Below are 23,594 nucleotides of genomic sequence, written 5' to 3' on the forward strand. Positions count from 1 at the left end.
TGATACCACACGTCAGCTCAACTCCTTAAGCAGGACAGACTCACGCAAACCTTGGTTGCATAGGGGGCTGGGGAGATGGCTCAGTAGAATAAGCACTTGCCTGGCAAGCACAATGGCCTGAGTTCAATCCCCGTTTCTGAAAAAAAAAAAAAAAACAAACAAACAAACTTTGGTTGCCCGGGCCCGGGGTTGAGTACTTTTTCTCCAGGCTTGGTGTGCTGTTGTGAGCTCCCAAGAATGGTGTGCTGCGCCTCGCAATCAGAGCGGCAAGGCTGACCTCTGGGCCTTGGGCAGAGAGCGCACTGCGGAGCCCCTGAGCCACAGGCCCTCAGGGTTCACGCACAGACACCGCTCCTAAGTACTCTTACTTCTGACCACTTGGCAATTAACTACTTTGAAGAACTTTTGCAAACAGGCCCACCTGGTCTCGAGGACATAGTACATGAGGCCACTTCCATTATCGTCCGCTTTCTCCCACTGTACGGAATTTCTGCTCCCTTCCAATAGCTTGGGAGTGCCTGGCTTACTCGGGACTCCAGCTTTGGGAACAAAGAAAATACTGATTGATATACTCGAAGTGGAAATATTCTGCAGTGACACCTTTCTACGGAGAGTGCTGAAGAAAGAAAAATATACTTTGAAAATTCAGGAATATGCTGATGATCACTTTCAAGTGAACATCTGAAGTTTCTAATGGTGATGGCATCTGCAGATGGCTTGGTGACAGAATTCACACGTATCTCAGCTTGGCACAAAGTAACTGATAAAAGCAAACGAAACAGAAATACACTGTGGGAAATTTGCCCTCTACCCTACGGTATAACTTTCAGAATACTAAATAATAGACTTGTTGTGTTACTCATTTTTGCATCTGGAGTATATAAGTCCTTTAAAAATTATTTGTTGAGTACCCAATTGCCTTTTGAAATATAGCTCCTACTGATAAATATCATAGCTAGAATGGAAATCTGAATACTGAAAGAAAAAACATTTTCTCCATTCAGAATCGCACAAGATCGGGTCAGGATTATCTCATTACAGCCTGTAAAATCCTCTGACTGATGTTTTCACTGAAGCTCTAAAAATAGCAATGTACTATTTTTAAAGGGAAACTTCAACCCCTAAGAATGATAAAGCAAGAGATGAGAAGGGCATGACGATGTTCACCTGCGGTCTGGAAGCCGTTGGGGGGCGAGAGGCTCCTTTCTCCAGTTGTATAAACCACCACGACTCGGACCCTATAGAACGTGGAAGGCTGGAGGCCTGAGATGCTGCAGGCGTAAGCAGGACCCTGGCTGCAGGAGGCCTTGACATGGAAAAACACGCTGTACTTCCACTGGGGGGAGAAGATCAGATCCATCTTCACTCAGCACTCACGAGGGCACGTCACTTCATCAGACACTTTCCATCATATTCCTACCAAGCTATGAACGTTCGATACTGCACCTTCGTGAAGTGCAGCACCATTGCAATAAAGGAAAGGAGCGGAGGGGAAGGCAGAGAGAAGAAGGAAAGAACAGAAGGGTGATGGGAGCGGCGTTATCCGTTCCAAATTCATCAGTGTATCAAGTACACTGAGACGCACAGCTTAACGCAGAGGCGCGTTGGATCTGGAATGTTTACTCTGTAGTGTGTGTGTAAGAGAGCGAGAGCGAGCAAGAGAGAGACAGACAGACAGAGAGACAAAGAGACAGGGAGACAGACAGATAAGGAGACAGGGAGACAGAGAGACAGACACAGACAGACAGTCAGAGGCAGAGGCAGGGAGACAGAGTCAGGGAGAGACAGAGACAAAGGTTAATTCCTGTGTACGAACTTCTAGCCCCTGCGCTCCAGCACTGGGCTCAAGGCAGCAGCAAATGCACCTCTCTGTCGACCTGGAGAGATGCTCGGGTTTCCCAGAAACCACAAGGATCAGGGCCCCAGCTGTCAGAAACCAGCCCTTACAGGAACAAAGGCCATCAAGGAGGAGCTGCTAGTCACCTGGGCTGTAGTTGTGAGGGCTGGGCTCAGACGCCTTAGAATGAAACTGCAGAAACACTTGGTTCTAGCTGAGATTTGTCCCAACATCTGGGAAAACCACAACTCTCACGGACTTGCATTAAAAATATACCAAGGCTAGACTATCTGTGTCTCCTTAATCTTAAACTGAATCTGTTCTTCTGTCCACTTTTATGATTTCTTTGGAGAAAAATCTACATAGTTTAAACTCTAGACTAAAAATTTAGCCTTATATCCTAATTTCTTCAATTTTCCAGAAAGGAAAGTATAATAAAAATACAGATACAATGTTTACCACATCCTTCCTTTAAAAATTACATTTACAAGACACCTACAGTCCTTGTTTCTCTGCCTCAGAACCGTAGGACACTGCCGGGTCATTCCCAGCCATCCCAGCTCCCCCACAAGGGATGCAGCTACCTGGCTGGAGGCCACCCCTGACCTCGGAGAACTCCTCGTAACACTCCTACCTGAGCCGGCTGCACGGCTTACACGGTCAGCTCTGTGATTTTCTAAATGACCCGTGAAGGCTCCAGAGCCCTCTACTGGTTGAAGAGGCTGATTTTGGCAGTGCTGGGGACAGCCTGAGGGGCTGACCGTGGAGCTGCATGCCAGTGCTGCCCCTCTTTTCTGAGACAGGGACTCATTACACTGCCCAAGTGGGATTTGACCTTGTGATCCTCCTCATCAGCCTTCCTAAGTGCTGGGATTACAGACACGCACAACCATGCCAACTTGAAAGGACACTTCTAAACAAGTATTTAGGGGGGCTGTTTATTCATTTCTTTCACTTTCTCACAGAAAACATCAAATTGTTATGGGTGTCAAACCAGAAAAGCCATATGAAATAAAATCCTGTGTAATCTGGAAACCATAACTTACATTCTTTTAGATGGAGCTGTTTCAGAGCACATTGATCTCTCTGGACTTCCTTCCATCAGAAGTTAGTCTGCATGACTCAATGCTTCTACGTGCTAAACTTGAATCAATGAGCTTTGACAAAAGTATTATTGATTTATACAAAACAATAGATACGTGAAAAGCTTCCAATTTACTTTGTATCATAAAAGGTTTGCATAAAGGTTTTACCTTTTGGAGCTCAAACCAAAACCTGGTGAGGTTGCCATTGGCTGGAGCCTTCCACCCTAACTGTACCGTGGTGCTCTCCGGAGCCAAGGCATATGGCTTCTCTGGAGGGTCGAACATTTTGGCGGCGACGGGGCGACTCTCAGCACACCACATTTCCACAGCATGGCAGGCCAGAACCTTGTAGTAAAGAACAGCTGCTTAACCTTTTCACAAACGTGAGCTCGGGAACGGCAATAAACGTGCCCACTGCACTGTGTACCTTTAGCACATACAGCTGTCCACCAGACAGGGCCGCAAGCAGGACAGTGAGCCTTGCGTTTGGGAACTGGCTTTGTCTTATTGGAGCCTCGGGGATTAGGGGCAGATCGGAGATTGCCAGCTGGTAGCGGACCGACTCTCCAGGGCCATTTGGCTGGTGAGATTCTCTCCAGGACACCAAGAGTCTGGTGTCTGACAGCACGGTTGTGTTAATGGACCCAACGGCCCCTGGAACTGAAATAAATGGCAACGACAGGTGAGAGGTGTTGCAGCCACACTGCAGGGTGAAAGGGAGAGGGCATCCTGGTTGAGGAAGGACCCCATGGCAGGCAGCGGGAACAGCAGATGCTAAGCAAGCCAACCTCTTGCCAGGCGGCTATCTGGGAGTCTGACAGCGCTCGCCTACGTTTGCTTAATGACCAATTGTCCTCTGCTTCCAGCTCAAGAGTGCAGTTAATGACAAATTACCCAATAGATGAGCTTTGTGAATAGCATCAGATCTCAAAGAAATTAAAGCACCCTTTATTATCCCAGAGCTATTTTCTTTTTCTTTTTTTTTTCTTTTTGGCTTTATTTTTTCCATAATTTTATTGAGAAATAAATAGCAATGAGACAGTTTCAAATCAAATTGGTAGGGCAGTTCCAGTGATTAACACACTGCATACTGCCTTCCTAGTGGTTATTTGTTGTACAAGATGCAGACATGATGTCCCACCTACAAACACTATTAGAATAAATACCTCTATTCCTTGAATTAAGAGAATGTAGCTACATATCTATCCTAACCATTTTGAATACACAGATAAAAAATGGTCATTCATCTGTACGCCCTTTTTTGTTTAGTTCCATCATTTAAATAATTATAGGTGTGTGAACTCAGAAAAATATTCCACAGTAGTCCAGTATTCCATAATAGTAGTGGGTCTTCCACTTGACTGGCAATGTCAGAGGTTGTTGACCTGAGTCCCCTACAGCTCAACATGAAAACATGGCTTTATTTCTTGTACTTCATTTTTATACTTTTCTACTGGATGGTTAAGACTAAGATAAAGCAAGACCTATATAACAAGAATTGTAGCTTTTGGATCTCATAAGGTCAGTCAAATCCCCTAAAGATTATCCTGAGACCAATCTGTACCTCAGATTGTAGATATTTTGCAGTGTCAGTCATGTGGATGAGTCACAGCCATTGCCTGGCCAATGTGCTCTCTGTGAAAGCCTGAGAGAACATTTTCTCTCCATATGACTCTCCTTAGGCACACTCTACATCATCGATCACTTTCCTCTTTGGCCCCATAATCTCCTTGATCAGAGAATTTGGGACACAGCTGAGTTACATGATGGTACAGTACAAGTTCTCATTGTCCTGAGTCTTAATTGACCTTGGAAGGCTACGGCCCAAAATGTTGGCTTTCCTTGTGGCCCTCCTTTTTCTCTAACAAACCTACCGACAAAGAAAAGTCCAGGTCCGGATTCATTCACAGCTGAATTCTACAACAAATTAACAGAAGTTGTAGTCCCTAACTCAAACTCTTCAATGACATTGAAAAGGAAGAAATCCTCCCAAAATCATTCCTGGAGGTAAGTATTATACTGATACTAAAACCAGGGAAAGATGAAACTAAAAAAGAGAACTACAGGCCAATCTCCCTCATGAACACAGATGCAAAAATTCTCAATAAAATCCTAGCAAATAGAATACAGCAAATCATCAAGAATATCATATACCATGACCAGGCAGGATTCATCTCAGGGATGCAAGGATGGTTCAATATTTGAAAATCTATAAATGTAATATACTATATCAATAGAGCAAAAACTAAAAACCACATGATCATCTCAATGGATGCAGAAAGGGCTTTTGACAAAGTCCAACACTCATTCATGTTCAAAGTCCTACAGAAAATTGGAACAGATGACCTCTACTTCAATCTGGTAAAAGCCATTTATGAAAAATCAATAATTAACATAATTCTAAATGGGGAAAAACTGAAATCCTTTACTCTCAGATGTGGTACAAGACAAGGATGTCCTCTATCACCCCTCCTATTCAATATAGTTCTGGAATCATTAGCTACAGCCAATAGACAAGAGAAAGAAATAAAAGGAATAAGAATAGGTAAAGAAGAAGTTAAATTATCATTATTTGTAGATGACATGATACTTTACTTGGAAGACCAAAAAAAACTCCACCAAGAAGCTACTAGAATTAATACAGAAATTCAGTAGCATAGCAGGTTATAAAGTCAATAGCACTCCTCTACACATACAACAAACACACTGAGAGGGAAATTATACAAACAATACCTTTTACAATAGCACCGAGGAAAATGAAATACCTTGGAATTAACCTAACTAAAGAAGTCAAAGATCCTTTCAAGGAAAATTACAGTACTCTGAAAAAAGAGATCCTAGAGGATTTCAGAAAATGGAAAGATATCCCATGCTCCTGGATAGGAAGAACCAACATTGTGAAGATGGCCATACTCCCAAAATTGCTGTACAGATTTAATGCAGTCCCTATCAGACTACCACCATCATACCTCCCAGACCTAGCGAAATCGTTCCTAAAATGTAGTTGCAACCAGAAAAGACCTAGAATAGCAGGGCAATCCTGGGCAGAGCTATTTTCTTGAAACAGCCACATTCATTGGCTCAGAGCAGTAGACGGGAGGAGAGCCCGGGCTTTGTCCCCGGGAGACCAGCGGTACATGAAGAGAGGGCGACACCATGCGGCAGTGCTGCGACATGTTTCCCTGTCAACCCACTTCTGATGTGTGACCTGCCAGAGCCGCTTTCCCCTCATAGTCGGAGCAAGGGTCAAGTTCCAAATATTTTCCCACACACCCATCTTACTTATCAAACCTCAAACCTCACACACTGCTGATCAGCTGGCAGTGAGGAGCACACACACACGCAGCACTCCCGCGGAGCCCTCCTCCGAGCCCCAGCAAGCCCATCACTCACCGCCACTTGTCGTCTTTCCCCAGATGGCTCGTCCCAGAGGCGAATGTTCCCGAGTGTCTGAATAATAATTCTTTATAGCCATTTTTATTATGTATGTTGAAAATGGCTTTAAACCTTCAATGAGAGCTATCTTCTCCTGAGATTCCTGTAATTAATTTTTTAAAGTCAGGAGCTTATTTTTACATCTTATACAAGTGTATAGAAATTATCTAGCCAGGGGGCCTGGCCCTAGCTCAGGCCTTTAAGTGGCTGCTTCCACAAAGCTGTCAGCCTCAGGTTGCTGGAGTTCGAACCTCACAACCCGCCCACTGGCCAAAAGTGCCCTGAATGCATTCGAGGAACAAAAAAAAAAAAAAAGAAAGAAAGAAATTATCTAGCCAAAGAGAAAAAAAATAAAACCTCAAAAATTTAATTTATTTTTAATTCTAAGTCGGTTGTTAATAATGATAGCACTGCCTTAATCTACCCAGACCTGAATTGTCAAATGTTGCCATGAATAAATATCAAGTGACTGACAGTCCTCAGTCAATTTTGCAAACATCACTTCACGCATAAGGCTAAATTCCTGGAGAGGGCGCTTACACTAGAGGCCTTACACTGGAAATTCAGCAAGATGACATTATGAGGTTGCGACACATAGTGAGTACAAGATTAAGCACTATTATCTAGTTATTCTTAAAACTATGTTTAAGAGAGTAGAAAGGATGATCCGTAGACCAGTATCTTCAACTCTGAATTAGAACCATCCATGAGGTTGTAAGCGAAGAGTCGTGTGCACCGAAAGACGAAGCATATAGTACACAGCGCGCAACCGACGCTGGTCGCTTCACTTTCCGAGTTGGTAAGATAAAGCCCAGCACAGTGCACAGTACTGCTGTCTGGCCGCCTCGCTACCCAGAGCACAAATGCCGCCACTGGAGTGGGTGGCAGCAGCCCATTCATTCACTCGAGAGGCATCTGGTGAATGCCAGTGCAGAGCCAACCACCACACCCCACTGGGCGTACGCTCGGGATTCTTGCAAAGATGCAGCCCCTGCGCAGCTGTGTATGAAAGACAGGCAAAACGATTTGCACTGACTACATCAGATAAACGCCATGAAGAGCCAACAGCTGCCAATACCCTTTCTGCCCAACACGTTTCTTACTCCTCAGCCCTTAACCTGCTGGATAGGCTGTGAAAAGAAGCCTGAAAACCTCTCTAGGCAACCGGTCACTTCAGGACATGCAGAACCTGATCATGGTGACCCATCAACTGGCCAGAGCTCACGCACACCCTCAGCATAACCAACTCCCAGACAAGAAGCCAGCCGGGCACACGGCAGCGGATGAGCCAGCCCGGGACACCCTGCACAGCCGCACACTTCCGAACAAATAGCAAGACCTCTCTGTGGCTGACAGTGTCCTGTGAAAAACCCCACAATCCCTAGCTCAGTCTCACCAGTATTTTATATTTCAGGTAAGAGCTGTTTGTCCTGCCATCAAGTTCTGCATAATAAACCAAGTATGTTGCAGTTGGGCCGGTGAGGCCCTTCCACATGCGGATCGTCCTGGCCGGAGGCAAAGCAACTGCGAGGCTAGTGTTGGTGGCACCAAGTATAGCTGGTTCTGCAGTATCTGAAGCTAGAAGCAGAAAGTCCTTATCTAAAATTAGAGGAAAATGAAGATCAATATTCGTATGAGAGGAACAATTTAACATCAAGGGTAATATCGAAAGTTAGAAAAAAATCGTAGAACACGTAATTTTTGCTTGAAAAAGCAAACATGAAAATGCTTTTGAAACAATGTTCCTCACAGCTACACAGCAATGGCTGCACTTGGCTGCTGTGGGCAGCAGCTGCTGTGAGAAGCCGCCCAGCACCCACCCTCCTCCTCAAGCTCACGCATGCCTGCACCTAGGACAACCAGGAGACAGTGAGCCCTCAGAGGGGAGGGAGTATTTCTGGCCCAGACCTTTCAGAGCTGGGTCTTGCTGCGCGGAGGGAAGCAGGCTCCCCCACAGCCTGGCCTTCTGCTCGCCCCCTGCCGGGGTGCTCATGCAAAGCCTACAGGCTCATCAGTCACTCTGTAGAAAGTGACTGGTAGACATTCTTGGAAGCCCAGGCAGGAATAGAAGAAGAGGTGCTTGGCAGCACAGTGGAGCTGCCTGGCCGCAGCACACAGCCAACACGCTGCACCCTGCACCTGAGGTCACAACTCCCAGAGGCTGCAGGACGCATGGGCACCTGCCTGCCCGCAGGACGGGCAAACCTCTGTACTCGAATCACACCTCACCGCCTGCAAACCGTGCCCGCTCCACTGACTGGCCTCACTCAGAGCGACCCCGCGGGCTCAGGCCACACAGCCACATCACGCAGGTTCCAGCAGGCCCGCCCGTTCCCACCATGCCCTGGGGCTTCCCCACAGCCCTGGCCACGTTGGTCTGGACTCAGTTTTATCTTTGGAGCTTTCTCGACTACCAGAGTGTGAAGTCTCTTGGGCGAAGACTCCAGTAATATTTATATGACAGTAAAGTCTGTGCAGACTTCTGGTCTACAGTGAGAAGAGAGCCTTCATAACCTGATAACATAACAGAAGTAGCCCAGTTCAGAGATGACTGTTGCCTTCTCGTCGTTTTATTTTATTTAACAGATAAGAGGATACATTGAAGTACCAGAAATATCATTCAGGGCAGGAGGGTTTCCATACTTGCACATTTTGAAGATGTAAAGCAGCTTGGGAGAAAAGGGAATATAATAGGCAATTCTTGAAGTTTCCAGCAGGTGGAGGTAAAGTCCTCTCCTTGGCAATGTACCTTGAAAGTTGTAAAATAAAGTTGACACCTTTTTCAAAGAAAATAATGACAGCATTATATTAATAATATTTCTCATGAGTTAGTTATAAAAACTTCAAGATTTTTAAATGTGCGTATGAATGCACACCCATGTGGCATTTCTTAAAAATACAGATGTCATTTATAATACAGTTTTGGATCTCCAGTAAAATGGAAGGGGAGCCACAGCGATGCCCCACACATGCGTCCCCACACACGCATGGTGTCCCCTAACATCAGCACCCCCAGAGAGGCAGATTCACTAGAGTCAGGGACCTGCATCCACAAGTCTTTACCCCCCAAAAGCCCTGATTTGCACTATTCTGCTTGGCATTCTCTGAACTTGTTTTAGCTAGAACTTTCCTGATACAAATTTGGAGTTCTTAGTCATTACTATATTTCTTCTGTTCCTTTTTCTTTCCTCTCCTCCTGGCATTCATGTGTCATGTGCTAGATCTGCGTAGCTGTCCCAAAATACTTGCACACTGTGTCCTATTCATTTCTTTGGTCATCTTTTTCTCTCTCTTTTCCTGTTTTAGGTGTTTCCGTTGAGATGTCCTCCAGCTCGGAGACTCTCTCCTCAACAGGCTCTTTACTGAGCAGCTCTACAAAGCCACTTGTCACTCTGCTCCAGTGTCTTATCTCTGGTACTTCTTTTCACTTTGTCTCATCCGTGAAATTTCTCTGTTTATGTTGGTCATCTGTTCTTACATATTGATGACTATTAAACCAGTAGAATATTCACTGTTGCTGTTTCCAACTCCAAGTCTGATGACACCAACACCCTCGCCCCAGCCTGAGTCTTGCGCTTGCCTTGTGTCTTCCATCTGTTTTATGGCTCTCATTGCGCCTGGTAATTTTCTCTTGAAAATGGGACATAATTACTAGATAAAAGAAACTACTGTAGGTGAATCTTTATTATACAATAGCAAGCTGAGAAGGAGGGGAGTGGTCTGTAGTTCCAGGTTTCCAACTTCTTGGGAGTCTGTGCCTCTGGGTTCAGAGCTGAAATTAGACCTGATACATGCAGATGTTGGGCTGCGACTGCGTCTCAGGAAGGCAGTCAGTATTAGGAACAGAATGGTCTCAGGTGCCTTGACAGTGCTCCTTTCCTTCTCCGACTGGTGGAAACACAAGGTTTTAAGATAGTCATTATGAGAATTGGATATTCACTGTAAGAAGTCGGCTCCTGGTCACAAGTACAGTCCCTGTATGACCGGGGCCTTCCGGACTCTTCAGCTTTCAGCACTGTCCATGACGAGCCTAGCGATTCAGTGATTCATTGGTCACCACTCGGGCTTCCCTGCGCCCACACTGGCTCCGCAAAGCCATGTGCTTGTGGAGCTGTATCCCCATGAATTGCAAATACGTCGCCACTCACCTTTTCTTAATTTAGAGAAAGTGGTTTGCCTGGTAACCTCGCTGTGCTCATGGATCTGGGAAGAAATGAGTTCTGTTTGCTCAGATTTTTACTTGTTGGGCCCAGTGGTGAATTTTTGAATTTCCTACATGCTGGACCAAAAACTAGAAGCCACAAACACTTAAAATCTCTCCAATTTCTCAAAGTGAAAAGTAATTTATGTATAAAACATGAGCAAGGCCTATTTATAAACTCTTACCTGATGCAGATTTACATATTTTATAACTGAATATATTGAAGCAAAAAAGTTGGTTTATTTCTGTCCCTATCTCAGAGTAAGCTGTGCTTAATTTAAAATAATATTTTAAGCTAATGACAGAGAAAACTTGATAAGAGTCAAAAACTGTTTTAGGTTTGAATGCTATCAACAAGAAAACACAATTCTGATTTTGGTATGTTTTCTTGGTTGGTTTATAGACTTGCCAAAAATTTTTGTTATGACCCTCAAAGATAGCCAGTAATAGTCCTGATATAATGTGATCCACACAATTCTATAAATCATTGTGCTATACCACAGGAACATACATTATATGCTATAAAATTCGTAAAGCTCAAGGAGTGCTTAGGAGTAGGGATGCAACACTAAACTATCAGTGGCACTAAGTCAGGAACTTAGGAGAAGGGGCAGGACATGTTAGACGGCACAGGGTAATGGTAAGGTAATACTCGCCTAACATATGCCTTCAGCATACCACACTACCTAATACATGCTGCATTATACTGCAGTGAATACAGCAGTTTACCTTGAAAAGGACTGGAGGATTTATGCGATGCTTTTTGGTACCACCGGGGGGCCCAAAATATCAAAAAAGGAGATATAACACAGAAGAGAAATTATGGGGCTGAGGAGAGAAGAGGTGGGGCAGAGAATGCCAGCGCCAGAGTCTTGTGTCCCGAGCTGTGCACGTAGCCAGCCAGGCGCAAGCCACGCGTACCTGCAGCCCCAGACAGGCAGCGACCACAGTAGCCTGCACAGCGCTGGGTGCAGGGCAGGGAGAAGCCTTTACAGTGGGGCTGAGGCCAGCTGTGGAGCAGGAGACCAGCGGGCCAGGGCAACCCATGTACCTGGGAAAGGCTGCACGGCGGAACCGTACGCCAAGATGCGCTGACTCCTCAGGGTCGTCACCTGGGAAACACTGGCCCCGTCCCTCTTCTTGGCTCGATAAATCTCTGTGTTGTCTTTCGCTGTGATGATCCAATATATAAACTCTTTATCCACAGTTAGGCTAACAAGTACTTTTCCTGCTGATTAAAAACATAATTTTACATGTCTATACCTTGTAATTTGAGCAACTATTTTACTTTAACAATATGCAGGGCCGGCCAAATAGCTCAGTGGATTAAAGCACCTGCAAGCAGGCTCAGGGGCCAGGGGTTTGATCCCCAGGCCTGCTGTGCCGGCCCTGCCCCTGGGACACACTGAGACAGTGATTGAGACTGGGCGAGGTGGTATGTGCCTGTAATCCCAGCTCTTGGGAAGCTGTAAACAGGCGGATCACTATGAGCCCGATCTAGTAGTGAGACCCTGAACACCCTGTAGAATCCTTCCCTAAAATAAAAAAAAAGACCCAATATGCAACATAATAACTATTGTTAAATTTCTATCTTGATTTAAATATCTGTATCGCTTTTGTTTTTCTCTTTAAAATGAAAACATAAACAATACGGATAAAGACTAAATTATACATCTCTAATTTTTATTCTCACCAACATATGAAATCCTCTATAAATGCCGAATTTTGAACCTTTCTATTAATTCAGCATGGAGTAATAGTTTACGTGACGCCTTTAGCAAGGGGTTTTTCTCATTCTATTTCCAGGTCAAGCCAACAAGGGAAATGCTCTCATTATCAGCCTCCTGAACTCAGCCGGGAGGAGTAAACAACGTGCTACAGGCCACAAAGTTAGCAAAGGGCAGAGCCAGGACTTAAAACCCAGACTGCACAACCCCGAAGCAGATAACGCCAGCCCACAGCACTGGATGGCTGGGAAGGGCTCAGGGCCTTGCTCAATATTTTTATCAGTAGCTGGGAATGAATGAATAAACACATTTATCTTGCTTGTAGACAATATGATTATCACCATCACAAGCAGGTCAGTGATAGCCTTGCAATTTAAACACGTCACAACAGAATGAGGAAATGGATTGAAATTTAATAGAAATAAGCATAAAATCCTAAACAAAGGCTTAAATTAACTGTACCAATTAATAAGCAAAATCTATTTGGCTTAATAATATCCCATGTGAAGGAGGACTATGGACGTTTCTGTTGACAGGGGCCCCAAAGGTCTGTTGCTACTTTGAGCCACAATGAAGAGACACAGGAAGCAGCCACCGCCTTGCACCGGCCACAACACCCAGGCCAGCACCAGCACTGCAGAGGAGGTTAGCCAGGGAGAGTGGAACAGAGGCGACTAATTCAAAGAAAAGTCCAGAAGACACATCCCCTGAGAGGTAGGTATACACAACTTGGAGGTTTCCTCCAAAATGCTTGGAAGTGGGACAGCAGCCACCTGGTCATGACTGAATGGCTGTCATGGAAAATGATTAACCTCTGCTTTATTAACTCAGAAGTCAGAAATAAGCACGATGGCTGAGAGGAATGGAGAGAAAGCTTCATTTAAATATAAGAAAAATACGGGCCAGCCAGATGTCTCAGAAGATTAAAGCGCCTGCTTAGGCAGATGCAGGGACTGCGGTTCACTCCCTGGTGTGCTGTGCCGGCCACGCTCTGGGGGGACTGAGACGGGAATGAGACTTGGTGTGGTGGTATGGACCTGTAATCCCAGCACTCGGGAGGCTGAAAAACAGAAAGGATCACTACAAGTCCAATCTGTGTAGTGAGACCCTGTACTAAATACATTAATATATATATGAAAAATATCTGCTACTAAGAATTATGAAAAAAATTATACAGACTTCTTTATAATGTAGTGACAGCCTCTTAATAAACAAGCGAGGGGATTTCTTTCAACATTATAAGAACTAAATGATCTCTGACATCACTCTGATTTTCTAATTTTAGGGTTATGGGTCTCAATTACATATTGATCAAACACTGACCAGTTCCAGACCTATAGAATAAAGGCTCACTAGAAATTCTTGTACAGCAAATGTTTTTGAAAACATTCTGACACTTGTTAAACAACTGCAATAAGACTGTGGGTGGAGACCAGCAACGTGGTGACGGGAAGAGGGAAGCCACAGTACAACAGAGGCGGCTGGGAGTGACAGACTGAGCGCAGTGGAGTGAGCGGGCAGGAATCCACTAAGGATGCGCGATTCTCGCTCAACCAGCCCAAAGCTTCCCGCCAGGGACAGGCCAAGAGCCTGAGGGTGCGGACACAGAACTGCTGAGAGGTAAGGGTGGAGCAGCATCCTCAGTGCTGTGCTAACGACGCCCATGAAGCCTCTGTGGCTTTTGAGTGACGAGCGAGACTGACGGAATAAATGTTCAATGTTATTTAATTTTAGTTATTTAAATTTATATCATGTGACGACTGGTGACTGCCATACTGCACAGGGACATGTAGACTGCTGGAGTATGTATGAGGCATGCAGAGGTCTGGTTTGGTTTTTCTGTTGGAATCGCCCCTAAGTAGGAGTCTCTCAAGTCATTTAAGACTTGCAAGCACTTCTTCCACAAGTATATAAATTTCAAGAGCAGACTTTCCACATATTGACCAATTCATGCTGCAAGGGTCACTGAAGCGAAAATAAAGCAGTCTACTGGTCAGATCACAAATGTCTAGTTAGCGTTAGTTCCAACTCAACTAACCGAGGCATTTTGAACGAGTTACTACCATGGATATACTAGCCATTGTAAGTTTTCGTATCTATAAAGTGAGGATACAAACACCTACCTCGCTGAGGTATTTTGAGATAATGTAGTGAGCGGCACGCTTAGAGTACAGAGTAAATTTATAAAATTGTGGCCCAACTGTCAATTATCAAGTTTTAAAGACAGATGTGGGGAATGAATGTCCACGTATAACTCACTGGAAACAATCTGCTTTGAATTCTACCGAGCCCTGGGCGTGGTCCAGAGCAAATCCCATGAGCATGTTGTTTTAAATATATGTGGACAGCAAGCTCCTGGTAACAGGACAAGACAGGCTGTTTGTTACGCACAAACATCTACATGCACACAGATGTCTTACCATGCACGGCAGGCACCCTGAGAACTCTCCAACACTGGCACCCATCCAGATCCGTGGCCCAGATCTCGCCTCTTTTGCTAAAGTATATCCATGGCTTCTCTAGCTCACAAGTATCAATCGCCATTGCTCCACTTAAATCAAATTCAGTCACACTGCAGAAACACTGCGCTCTTCCATTTGGTCGGTCTGTAGCTGGGGGTTGCAGGATGCGATGCAAGGTGCGGTGAGCAACACTGTAGTAGAACATCTGACAGCCCAAACTGGAAACTTCTGTCCAGTATAAGCGACTATAGAAGGAAAAACAGTTCCTCTAGCTTAATGGGAAAAATAGATTATCTCAAATATTAGTTTCTAAAGAAGATCAATAACTGAAATTAGGATACAGATACATCCTTAGGAAAGAACATGTCCAAGTCTCAAGTAACCTTCTTCAGAAATAGCGGAGATCACAGAAGTCTGGATTAAGATTTCACATTTGTACTTGTGAGCTTATAATTTATAAGCAGAATTGCTTACCATAAGTCCATAGCATAAGCCCAAAAGGCTAAGCTTCTTACTTTCCCACCCTTGGCTTCTAAAGTTAAACCAAAAATACTACGTTAACTATACCTATGTCTAGTTCATAACAGATACATTACGCACCTTAAAAGAGGATATACAGAAAATGAAACGATTGTTGAATTCCTGTTACATATCTTTAGCTCACTGGGGTGTTTCACCTTGTGTTCAAGATCAACATCAAATATTTGAGTTCCATTTTGCGATTCTTTTAGCACAAAGTAGAGGTGCCTTGAAATCCAGTCGACCGTGAGGAGTGTGATGCCGGAAATGCGTGCGTCTTGGAGAAGCTTAGCATTCGGTGGAGAACATGGCCAGGAAAACAGGGTTAGCCTTTTAATTTGAAGGCTTTTGTGATTATTATATCATTTATTTATTGTACTTCTTTGTAATCCAAAGCCCCAATATTCCTGGGTTGTGTACTATTATGACATGAGCCCTCTTCTCACACTGTATACACTTCTAGGTAATTTTAACTCCTATGCTTATGAATAATTCATGGGCCAGTGCTAAAGACCCCCATCTTCATATGGGATCCCTCACAGGGTTGCCAGGGGATGCAGCTCAGTGACAGAGCTCTTGCCTTGCGTGCGCACGGCCACGGCAAACCTCCGTATGATGACCCATCACCCTAGCCCAGCACCTTGTCTCCCACATGCTGTCTTTATGGCAACCCACTCACCTGACCAAGGTGTCCCCCCGTGGTGTCTCCCTCTTGGCACTGTAGCTACAGAGCTGCTCTCACTTTGAGCAGCACCCCAAGTTTGTCCCCTTTCTTGTCACCTCTTTGCCCATCTCCCACCTTAACAGGTCTTACTGACTCTTTATTAGCCTCCTGATGATCTCAGACACAGTCCTAAGTCATCACTCACACTGCTGACACTGAGGTTTTTCCACAGTGCGATGTGACCACATTAAGGCCCCATGGAACGCCCTCAGTGGCTTGCCGTTGGCTTCTGACATGCTGGCAGATGAAGGAGGTCCCCCGCTTGGGCCCAGACTTCCTGCTGCTGCTTCTCGTGCCTCCTTCACCTGCACTTCCCGCCAGCTTCCCTGTAGTCACAGCCCCTGAGGAGCTCCAGCCCTAGTTCCTCTGCCTTTGCCTTGCTCCTGTCTCTGCCTGTCACCAACCTCATCTGGTTTGTCTTCTTTGAGACCAAGATGTTTTCCATTCTGCTGCTATCACCACTCATCTGGGCTGGTGCACGTTCATTCCCTGAGATTCCCCACACCCTGCTGTAGCCTGACAGCTGTACTGGTTGGCCCTCCGCCGTAACAGCTGCAATGAACTGGGTGCCCGTCCTACGCCAGGCATTGGCTTTCACAGTCTATCTCACTTGACCTTCACAGGAACCCAGGAGGAGGGCCTACTTGGCCACAGAGGTTAAGTAACTTGAAGGTGGTCACAGATCTAGTAAGTGATAGGCCTGGAATAAATTGCAGATTACACGTTCCAAAGCACCTTCCTGCCTTTCCAGACTCACTTTGTAAGAGTCAGGACTAGAGTGTTTCACTTTTGCTACTGTTTGGGTCTGGGGTATCTTCCCAAGACCCACCCTGCAGTTTAGCTCCAGCCAGTTGTATCGCTGGGAAGTGGCAAGTCGTTAGGAAGTAGGACTAGGAGGTGGTGTTCAGCCCATCAGCTGTGCCCTCCCAACAGGGCGGGAGCCATGGTCACATTCTTGAATTTGAGTGCCTACAATCTGTGGACTGGCATCAAGTATAAAGAAGTCCTTTAAAGACTTCTCCCAACATGGCTTCTCTAACTGCAATGGAACACCCATCTCTGACAAAACAACACAAGAAAGGGGGATATGTTGGGAGCTGCAGGAAGCTACGAAATTGGTCGAACGTGTGTAGCTGGGACTGGGCCTCAGCGCCGAAAGCAAACAAGCTACCTCACGCCTGAGATAAACAACCTGTCTGGTTAAGGTCAGCTATTAGTCACAAGACCACCTTGTGTCATGTGTTGCAAAATTGGCAAAAGTATAAAGGATTGTTTTGCTGTGCGTTGAGTTAGGTTAGTCTTGCCCATCAGACAGACCAGCAACTGCCTAGCCTAGCTTTTGTCTGTTTGTGTCTTTCTCATTCCTGCCACCGTTTCTCCCCAGGGAGCACCAATTACAGTGAGAGCAACAGATGCCTATGTTTGCTTCTTCTTCTTGCCCACAAGGAAATGGATCTCACTACCATGTACTCCCAGAAGTGATAGCTGCCTCGCGACAGACCCCTAAACAATAAGGCAAACAACTATTTCTGGAGCCTTTAGAGTTGCAAGTCAGAGTAAATTTTTATCTTTATAAGTTAACTCAGTATTTGCTCCAGTAACAAAAAGCTCACACACCTCCATATCTCTCCATTCTAACACACACTGCCAATAACTCCTCCAAGTTAATCTTGAAAGAACTCGCCCAAATTCTATTCTGTGTTTATTTGTATATAAATAACTGTACAGCACCCATCCTTTTGAATCATTCCAATAACATGGCTCACCCCGGCATATTAATTATAGGGCCAGAGGACACATCAAAGTTCCACTTTGCACATTAAACAGAATCACAAAGAGGCTGGCCAGACAGCTCAGCAGATTAAAATGCCTGCTTAGGCAGCACAGGGACCAGAGTTTGATCCCAGGCATGCCATGCCAGCCCCATCCCTGGGGTGCACTGAGACAGTGATTGCAAGTGGGCGTGGTGGTGTGTGCCTGTAATCCCAGCACTCAGGAGGCTGAAAACAGGAGGATCACTACCAGTCCGATCTGTGCAGTGAGACCCTGTAGTTCCTGTACTAAAATACATTTAAAAAACAATAATCACAAAGTTGAAGTACCTTGGAGCCAGAATGGTTGCTCAAATTTAGAAGGAAAAGGGAGTCCCCTTGAGAAAAGTACCCTATGTTGTCATCAGCAGTATAGCCCAGGGCGCCGATGTCTCCCTCTGCCAAAAATGTCCACACAACCTGATTTTGGTCCACATCGAAAAGCACTAGCTCATTGCAAAGGAAAGACATGAGGTAAGGACATGGGTTGATTTCTGAAAATGAAAACCAAGTAACACGCATGAGTAAGCTAGCTCCAGGCAGGCAAAGTCTCTCGAGTCAATGTCAAGTGGTTCTGAAATTCATGGGCATATCAGGGTCCAGCGCTCTTGGCCCCTACGAAGCCCTTTGGCCTTCTCATCCCAGGTTCACTAACATATTTTGGTGATGAGAAAAAACGATTTTTAAAATGTGACCTTAACTTCAGGTCAGAGATGAAATTAGAATCCCTAAAGATGCACTGCAAAGATGCTTTTAAGTATTTACTTGAACAGATTTTAGATAACAAATACCTGATGTGTTAGCCTTCACTATGTCAGAAAATGGCCCTGGGCCTTTGGATGTGTAGACTCGAACCTACAGCAAAGCAAAAGAAACAACAGATACAGAAGAGGCGTTAATTAGTATTCCCAGGGCAATAAGGTCTAAGACTAAGAGATTACTGCGTATCTTGTCTCACATGCCTGATATACGTTATTAATAGCGTCAAATATTGTTCACTAAGAATAGCAATAAATAAGTGCAAAACGCGGTCCCACACGAAAGCTGTTGGGGCTTTTGGTCTAGACAATGCTGGTGTGGCACGGATCTTTATGGAGTAACAAAAAACAATCTCTAGAAATATCTGGGGGGCCCAGCCCTAGCTCAGTTCTTTAAGTGGCTGCTTCCACAATGCTGGCAGCCTCAGTTTGCTGTAGTTCGATCCCCACAACACTCCAGCCATGCAAAAGTGCCCTGAAGGCATTCAAGGAGCAAAAAAAAAATTCCTTATGGGCTGGGGAGATGGCTCAGTAGAATAAGCGCTTCCCTGGCAAGCACAAGGGCCTGAGTTCAATCCCCGGTTCTGCCAAAAAAAAAAAAAAAAAAAAAAAAAATATCTGGGAATTTAATGTGGGAACCAGGTGGTGACGGGTGGTTGGGTGCTCTGACGGCGGTAACTCTTACACACTGTACACACATATCAAATGGTTACTCTCCATACCTCAGTCATATGCAACACGTGTTTGTCAAATAGTTTAAAAATCAATAAGTTAAAATTACATCGAATACTTGAAAGAAATAAAACTAAACATTATGGTAGATTTCCACTTACCTTTAACAACTAAAAGCTTCAAATAACTAAATTTGTTATACTTTAAAAGATATTTATAAAAAGAAAATAGTAAACTTTACATTCAAAAATTATTGCATGTCAAACTATTTTCCCACGCATTACCACTTCGGAGCCCCACAGCTACTAACTACGGTAGAAGCAGCTGGACCAGAGTCATACTTAGAAGGAGGAACTTGCCTGGAGTGGAACCCCAGAAACACGTTGTCTGAGCTGTATGCGCTTTACTTTCGCTGCACATGTAACATCCTAACAGAAAAGTTTTCTCCAAAAAAGTTAGATATCTTTTATTATGTAATAAATCATTTCCATTCCCCAGTCTCACATATACATAAAAGCCACAAAGAATACTGGCAGGTAGCCTCAAAATGCGGAGCCGCCAGTGCTTTCTCAGCTGGACACTGCATGCCTGGTGCTATCCTTTGGGCACTAAATGCATTTCATGACACCCTATATATTAATATTTGTGTGTGACTTACAAGGGCGCCTATGCATGCCAACAACACCCAGTTCTGCATAGGACGACATTAAATGAAATCATATATGTCTACATATGTCACAGCTCATGGGTCTACAGTGACACAAATCTGGAACTTCCATATAAACAGACACTCTTAGGAAAAGACATTAACATTACAAATAGGAATGTGCATTATTTTTAACTTTTATGAACAACTTTTTTTGAGCAGAATATGTAGACCTAATAGATAATAGAAACAATTTTTTTCTTTTTTCTTTTTTTGCAGTTCCAGGGATCAAATTCAGGATATTGTGCTTGCCAGGCAGGCACTTATGCCACTGAGCTATTGCCCTGGCCCAATAAAAACAATTATTAAATAAAATTGTACAAAAAGAAAAATAGAAACACATCTATAGGAAACTCAAATCTCTAAAGCATTACTTTACCCCCCCAAATGGAAAATATCTGTAAATATTTAAAATACTGTCTGCAGTGTGGTAATTAATGAGAATAGGAAAATTATCAAGCCCTCAGCTATAAGTGGTATGTTATTTTATATGAAAGCTTAAAGATCAAAATGGAGTCTCGACAGAGGTTCCTTCTTGACTGCTCGCCTGTCCTTCTGTCCTGTGGATGAACAGGTGAGATGTCAATCATGCACACTGGCTTTTACTTCCGTCAGAAGACCCAAATTGGGCATACGGATGATCCACGGGGTGTTGTGGCCAGGAGGGACGAACAAAGCGGACCTGTGGCAGGGCACGTCCTCATCTGCAGCCTGCTGAGAGACTGGCACACACAGGGACCTGGGGTTTTCCTCACAGTATGAAAATCCAACAAGATAGTGAACGTGAAGCCCCAACTCTGTTGAGTGGGCTATAGAGATCTCTCTGACAAACCCCGCTTTACTCCACATCTTAGAAGTAGCCTGAATGAAGGGCGTTGTCAAGACATCCTTCACCCCCGCTGTCCTTCCTTCCCTGTTTCTCTGCTGCCCGCTTGACCCTGCAAGTGCAGTGAGCCTCAGAGCACTGACAGAGTGGAAGCGCGAACCTCACCCTCCTTTGCTGCCCCTCTGTTGCCCTATAAGATGCCCATGTCGCAGTGTGCATACCTGAAAGGCAACAGTGTACCCAGGGCTCATGCCCTTGAGTTGAAAAGATGTCACCGTGCCACTGACGTTGACAGCAATCCACCCTTCAGATGTTCTGTTTGCATCACTCTGGTTGGATGTATGATAGGAAATTTCAAATCTGGCCAGCGTGCCATTTTCATGCTTAGGCTTGTCCCACCTGAACTCTACCACAGCTGTATTCTTGCTAAAGGGTCTTTCACTTGGTAGCACAAATATTCTGGGGTTTTCTGGTGTAGATGGAGCTGCAAGACAGAAGTGGAGACAGGACCAGATTTGCTACTCCTGACCAACACGTGGACATCTTATCAGTAACAATTCCTCATTGCAGAGAGCTGAGGTAAATCTCTGGAGGTCAGCCGGAAATATTCTGTAGCTTTCTTCAGGAATCCAGCACGGTATTTTAGCAAGTCTCATGACTTCCTGGAGTTCGGCCCGGATCTCTTCTACCCTGTTCAAGCACATCTGCCCTGTGCAGACGGTCAAGGCTCCTGTCCCTCCCCAGGGCCAGCAGTAGCTCCCATCCCCAAGCAGCGATGGCTGGGAGGAGCCAGTCATCAGAAGAAGTGACTTGACCAGCCTCAGCTAGTTCTGAGTGTGAACTACAGCACACCAGGGCTGCACCAAGCCCCTATGAGCAGGAAGTGTGGCCAATAAGGCCGACCTCTCAGGAACAGGGCTGGAGGCCCCTTATGCTAGCACCAATGCAAGCCTGGACCTCTTGCTCCTGAGCCTGGTCTCCAAGCCGCCACCCAATGGCCCCCTCCAAGAGTCCTCCACGAGGTAGCCACACCTCCCCAGTCACATCACTCCGTAGGGCAGGCCTCATATGCTATACAACCCCAGGCCTTCACAAGCCTTGCGTGCGGGATGCCGGTTCCTGCTGCATCCCTCAGAGCCAGCTGATGTTTCTGCTCCCAGAGGCCTGCCTGCCATATCCGCCACACCAGCTCCTTCTCCTAAGCAGCCTGCAGCGGCTTGACAAAGGTGAACTGTCGTAGTGGCGGCTACTCACTAGAGGCCACTGCTGTCTGGCTCTCAGTGTTTATCTCTGGAAAGTGTGTTTATCTCCATGCTGCCAACGAGATCCATTAGAGAAACGATCTCTTCTTATTCCCTATTAAATTCCCCAGACCTAGCATAGGACTGGCACATAAAAAGTGATTAATAAATAGTGGTCAATTTGAACAATTGCTTTCTGTACTGTGACTATCTCAAAGGAAAGGATCAATCCTATTATCCTTCCTTACAGCCCCTGGGCCCTCAGTGGACCCCCTGTAAATGTGTTAAATGCATTTCCATAGAGCAGTACCACAAAGCTGAGAGAACAAGACAGCCTCAAAGAGAGTACACTCGGAGCCAAGCATGACCCGCTTCAGAGCAGGCCAGCTTCCTCGAGGTTGCTGCTGTGGGACTTGTGGGCAGATGCTGCTGAATGAGTCATAACAGTGAGAAGAGGAATGGTGGACAGGTGTCTGTGTTTACTGAACCTCACTGTCTGCTGAGTCCTGTGTTAGAAAATTTACATAAATTAAGTTAATGTAAAGCTATAATTCGCTCCCACTTGTGATGAGAGGTTTGACGAAACTACAATAAAAATCCTGGATTAGGTCCTTACACTTAGTAGCTATTTCTCATAGACAGCTCCAGATCTTCTGTTTCCTCACTAGCAGAATCACAGATTGACACCTGTTCTATGTGCCTCACAACTGTGTAAGGACCAAGCACAATTACAATTCTGACCCACAGGGGAAATTACCCACTCAGGGCCCCCCCCTCCTGTCCCTCTCTCAGAAAGGAGCACTCTTTCTCTCAATAAATATATTCTGCTCATAACCTCTTTTTGTTCCTAAAATTCATTCTTCAGTTTTAGAGAATACGAACTCATGCAGGTCAGGTCCAGAGATCATTTTTCCCTATGTCATTTGGAGGTTCCCTATGTTGTTTGGAGGTCACCCACCCGAGACCAGTTTTTCTCCCTGTATCATTTTGGAGTTTCCCACTGAGATCATTGGATGGAGGGAGCTCACTTCTGTCATGGACAGCAAATATGTGATGAAATTAAGCCTTCCTCCATGGTGTTCTCCAAACCCACAATACCAGTCACACCATGGGACGTTACCACACAAATTTAGAATAAATACATTCTATAAACTACTGTTCCAGAGACAAGGGAAGTTTATTAACATTTAAAACCACTAAGTTGTTAGGAACCAACACTTATTAAAAAGCACTTTGTGAAGAAATATTGCCAGGCTGAAGGGGCCGGTTGGCTGCAAGCATGATGTGTTGGTTTCAGCCACTCCAGTCACCTCAACTTCAGGAGTGACTGCAGCAACTACCGGTTCATGAAAGAGCTAAGATTAAACCATCTTGGAGACGACTGGGGCCCTCCGGATCCTGAACAGACCCAGAGCGCAGGCCCGGCGAGTGAGTGAGATGACCCAGGCCGCGGGATCCTGAATAGACCCAGAGTGCAGGCCCAACACGGAACCCTTCAACAGAACTCCCTGCAAAGAGGCTAGAGGCAAGACCCACCCAGCTGATTCAGGAGCAGAACATCTTGCCAGAGAGACACAAAGGGTTCAACTC

At 45.2% G+C, this 23,594-nt stretch overlaps 1 protein-coding gene across 1 annotated transcript in view; it reads right to left on the reverse strand.

Moving 5' to 3' along the window:
* The window catches only part of Ros1 (ROS proto-oncogene 1, receptor tyrosine kinase), a 145,184-nt gene that overhangs the window by 47,110 nt on the left and 74,480 nt on the right, over positions 1-23,594 (reverse strand). The window contains exons 22-33 of the mRNA XM_023714195.1: positions 20,985-21,247; positions 18,593-18,656; positions 18,093-18,295; positions 15,348-15,553; positions 14,706-14,992; positions 11,610-11,786; positions 7,754-7,956; positions 6,316-6,460; positions 3,350-3,582; positions 3,091-3,267; positions 1,168-1,336; positions 422-539 (exon numbers count right to left, since the gene is read on the reverse strand). Of these exons, the coding sequence (XP_023569963.1) occupies positions 422-539; positions 1,168-1,336; positions 3,091-3,267; positions 3,350-3,582; positions 6,316-6,460; positions 7,754-7,956; positions 11,610-11,786; positions 14,706-14,992; positions 15,348-15,553; positions 18,093-18,295; positions 18,593-18,656; positions 20,985-21,247 (2,245 nt within the window). The remainder of the gene's footprint in view (positions 1-421; positions 540-1,167; positions 1,337-3,090; positions 3,268-3,349; positions 3,583-6,315; positions 6,461-7,753; positions 7,957-11,609; positions 11,787-14,705; positions 14,993-15,347; positions 15,554-18,092; positions 18,296-18,592; positions 18,657-20,984; positions 21,248-23,594) is intronic.

This window comes from Octodon degus, unplaced genomic scaffold (genome assembly GCF_000260255.1).
Source record: "Octodon degus isolate 3935 unplaced genomic scaffold, OctDeg1.0 scaffold00034, whole genome shotgun sequence".
NCBI lineage: Eukaryota > Metazoa > Chordata > Mammalia > Rodentia > Octodontidae > Octodon > Octodon degus.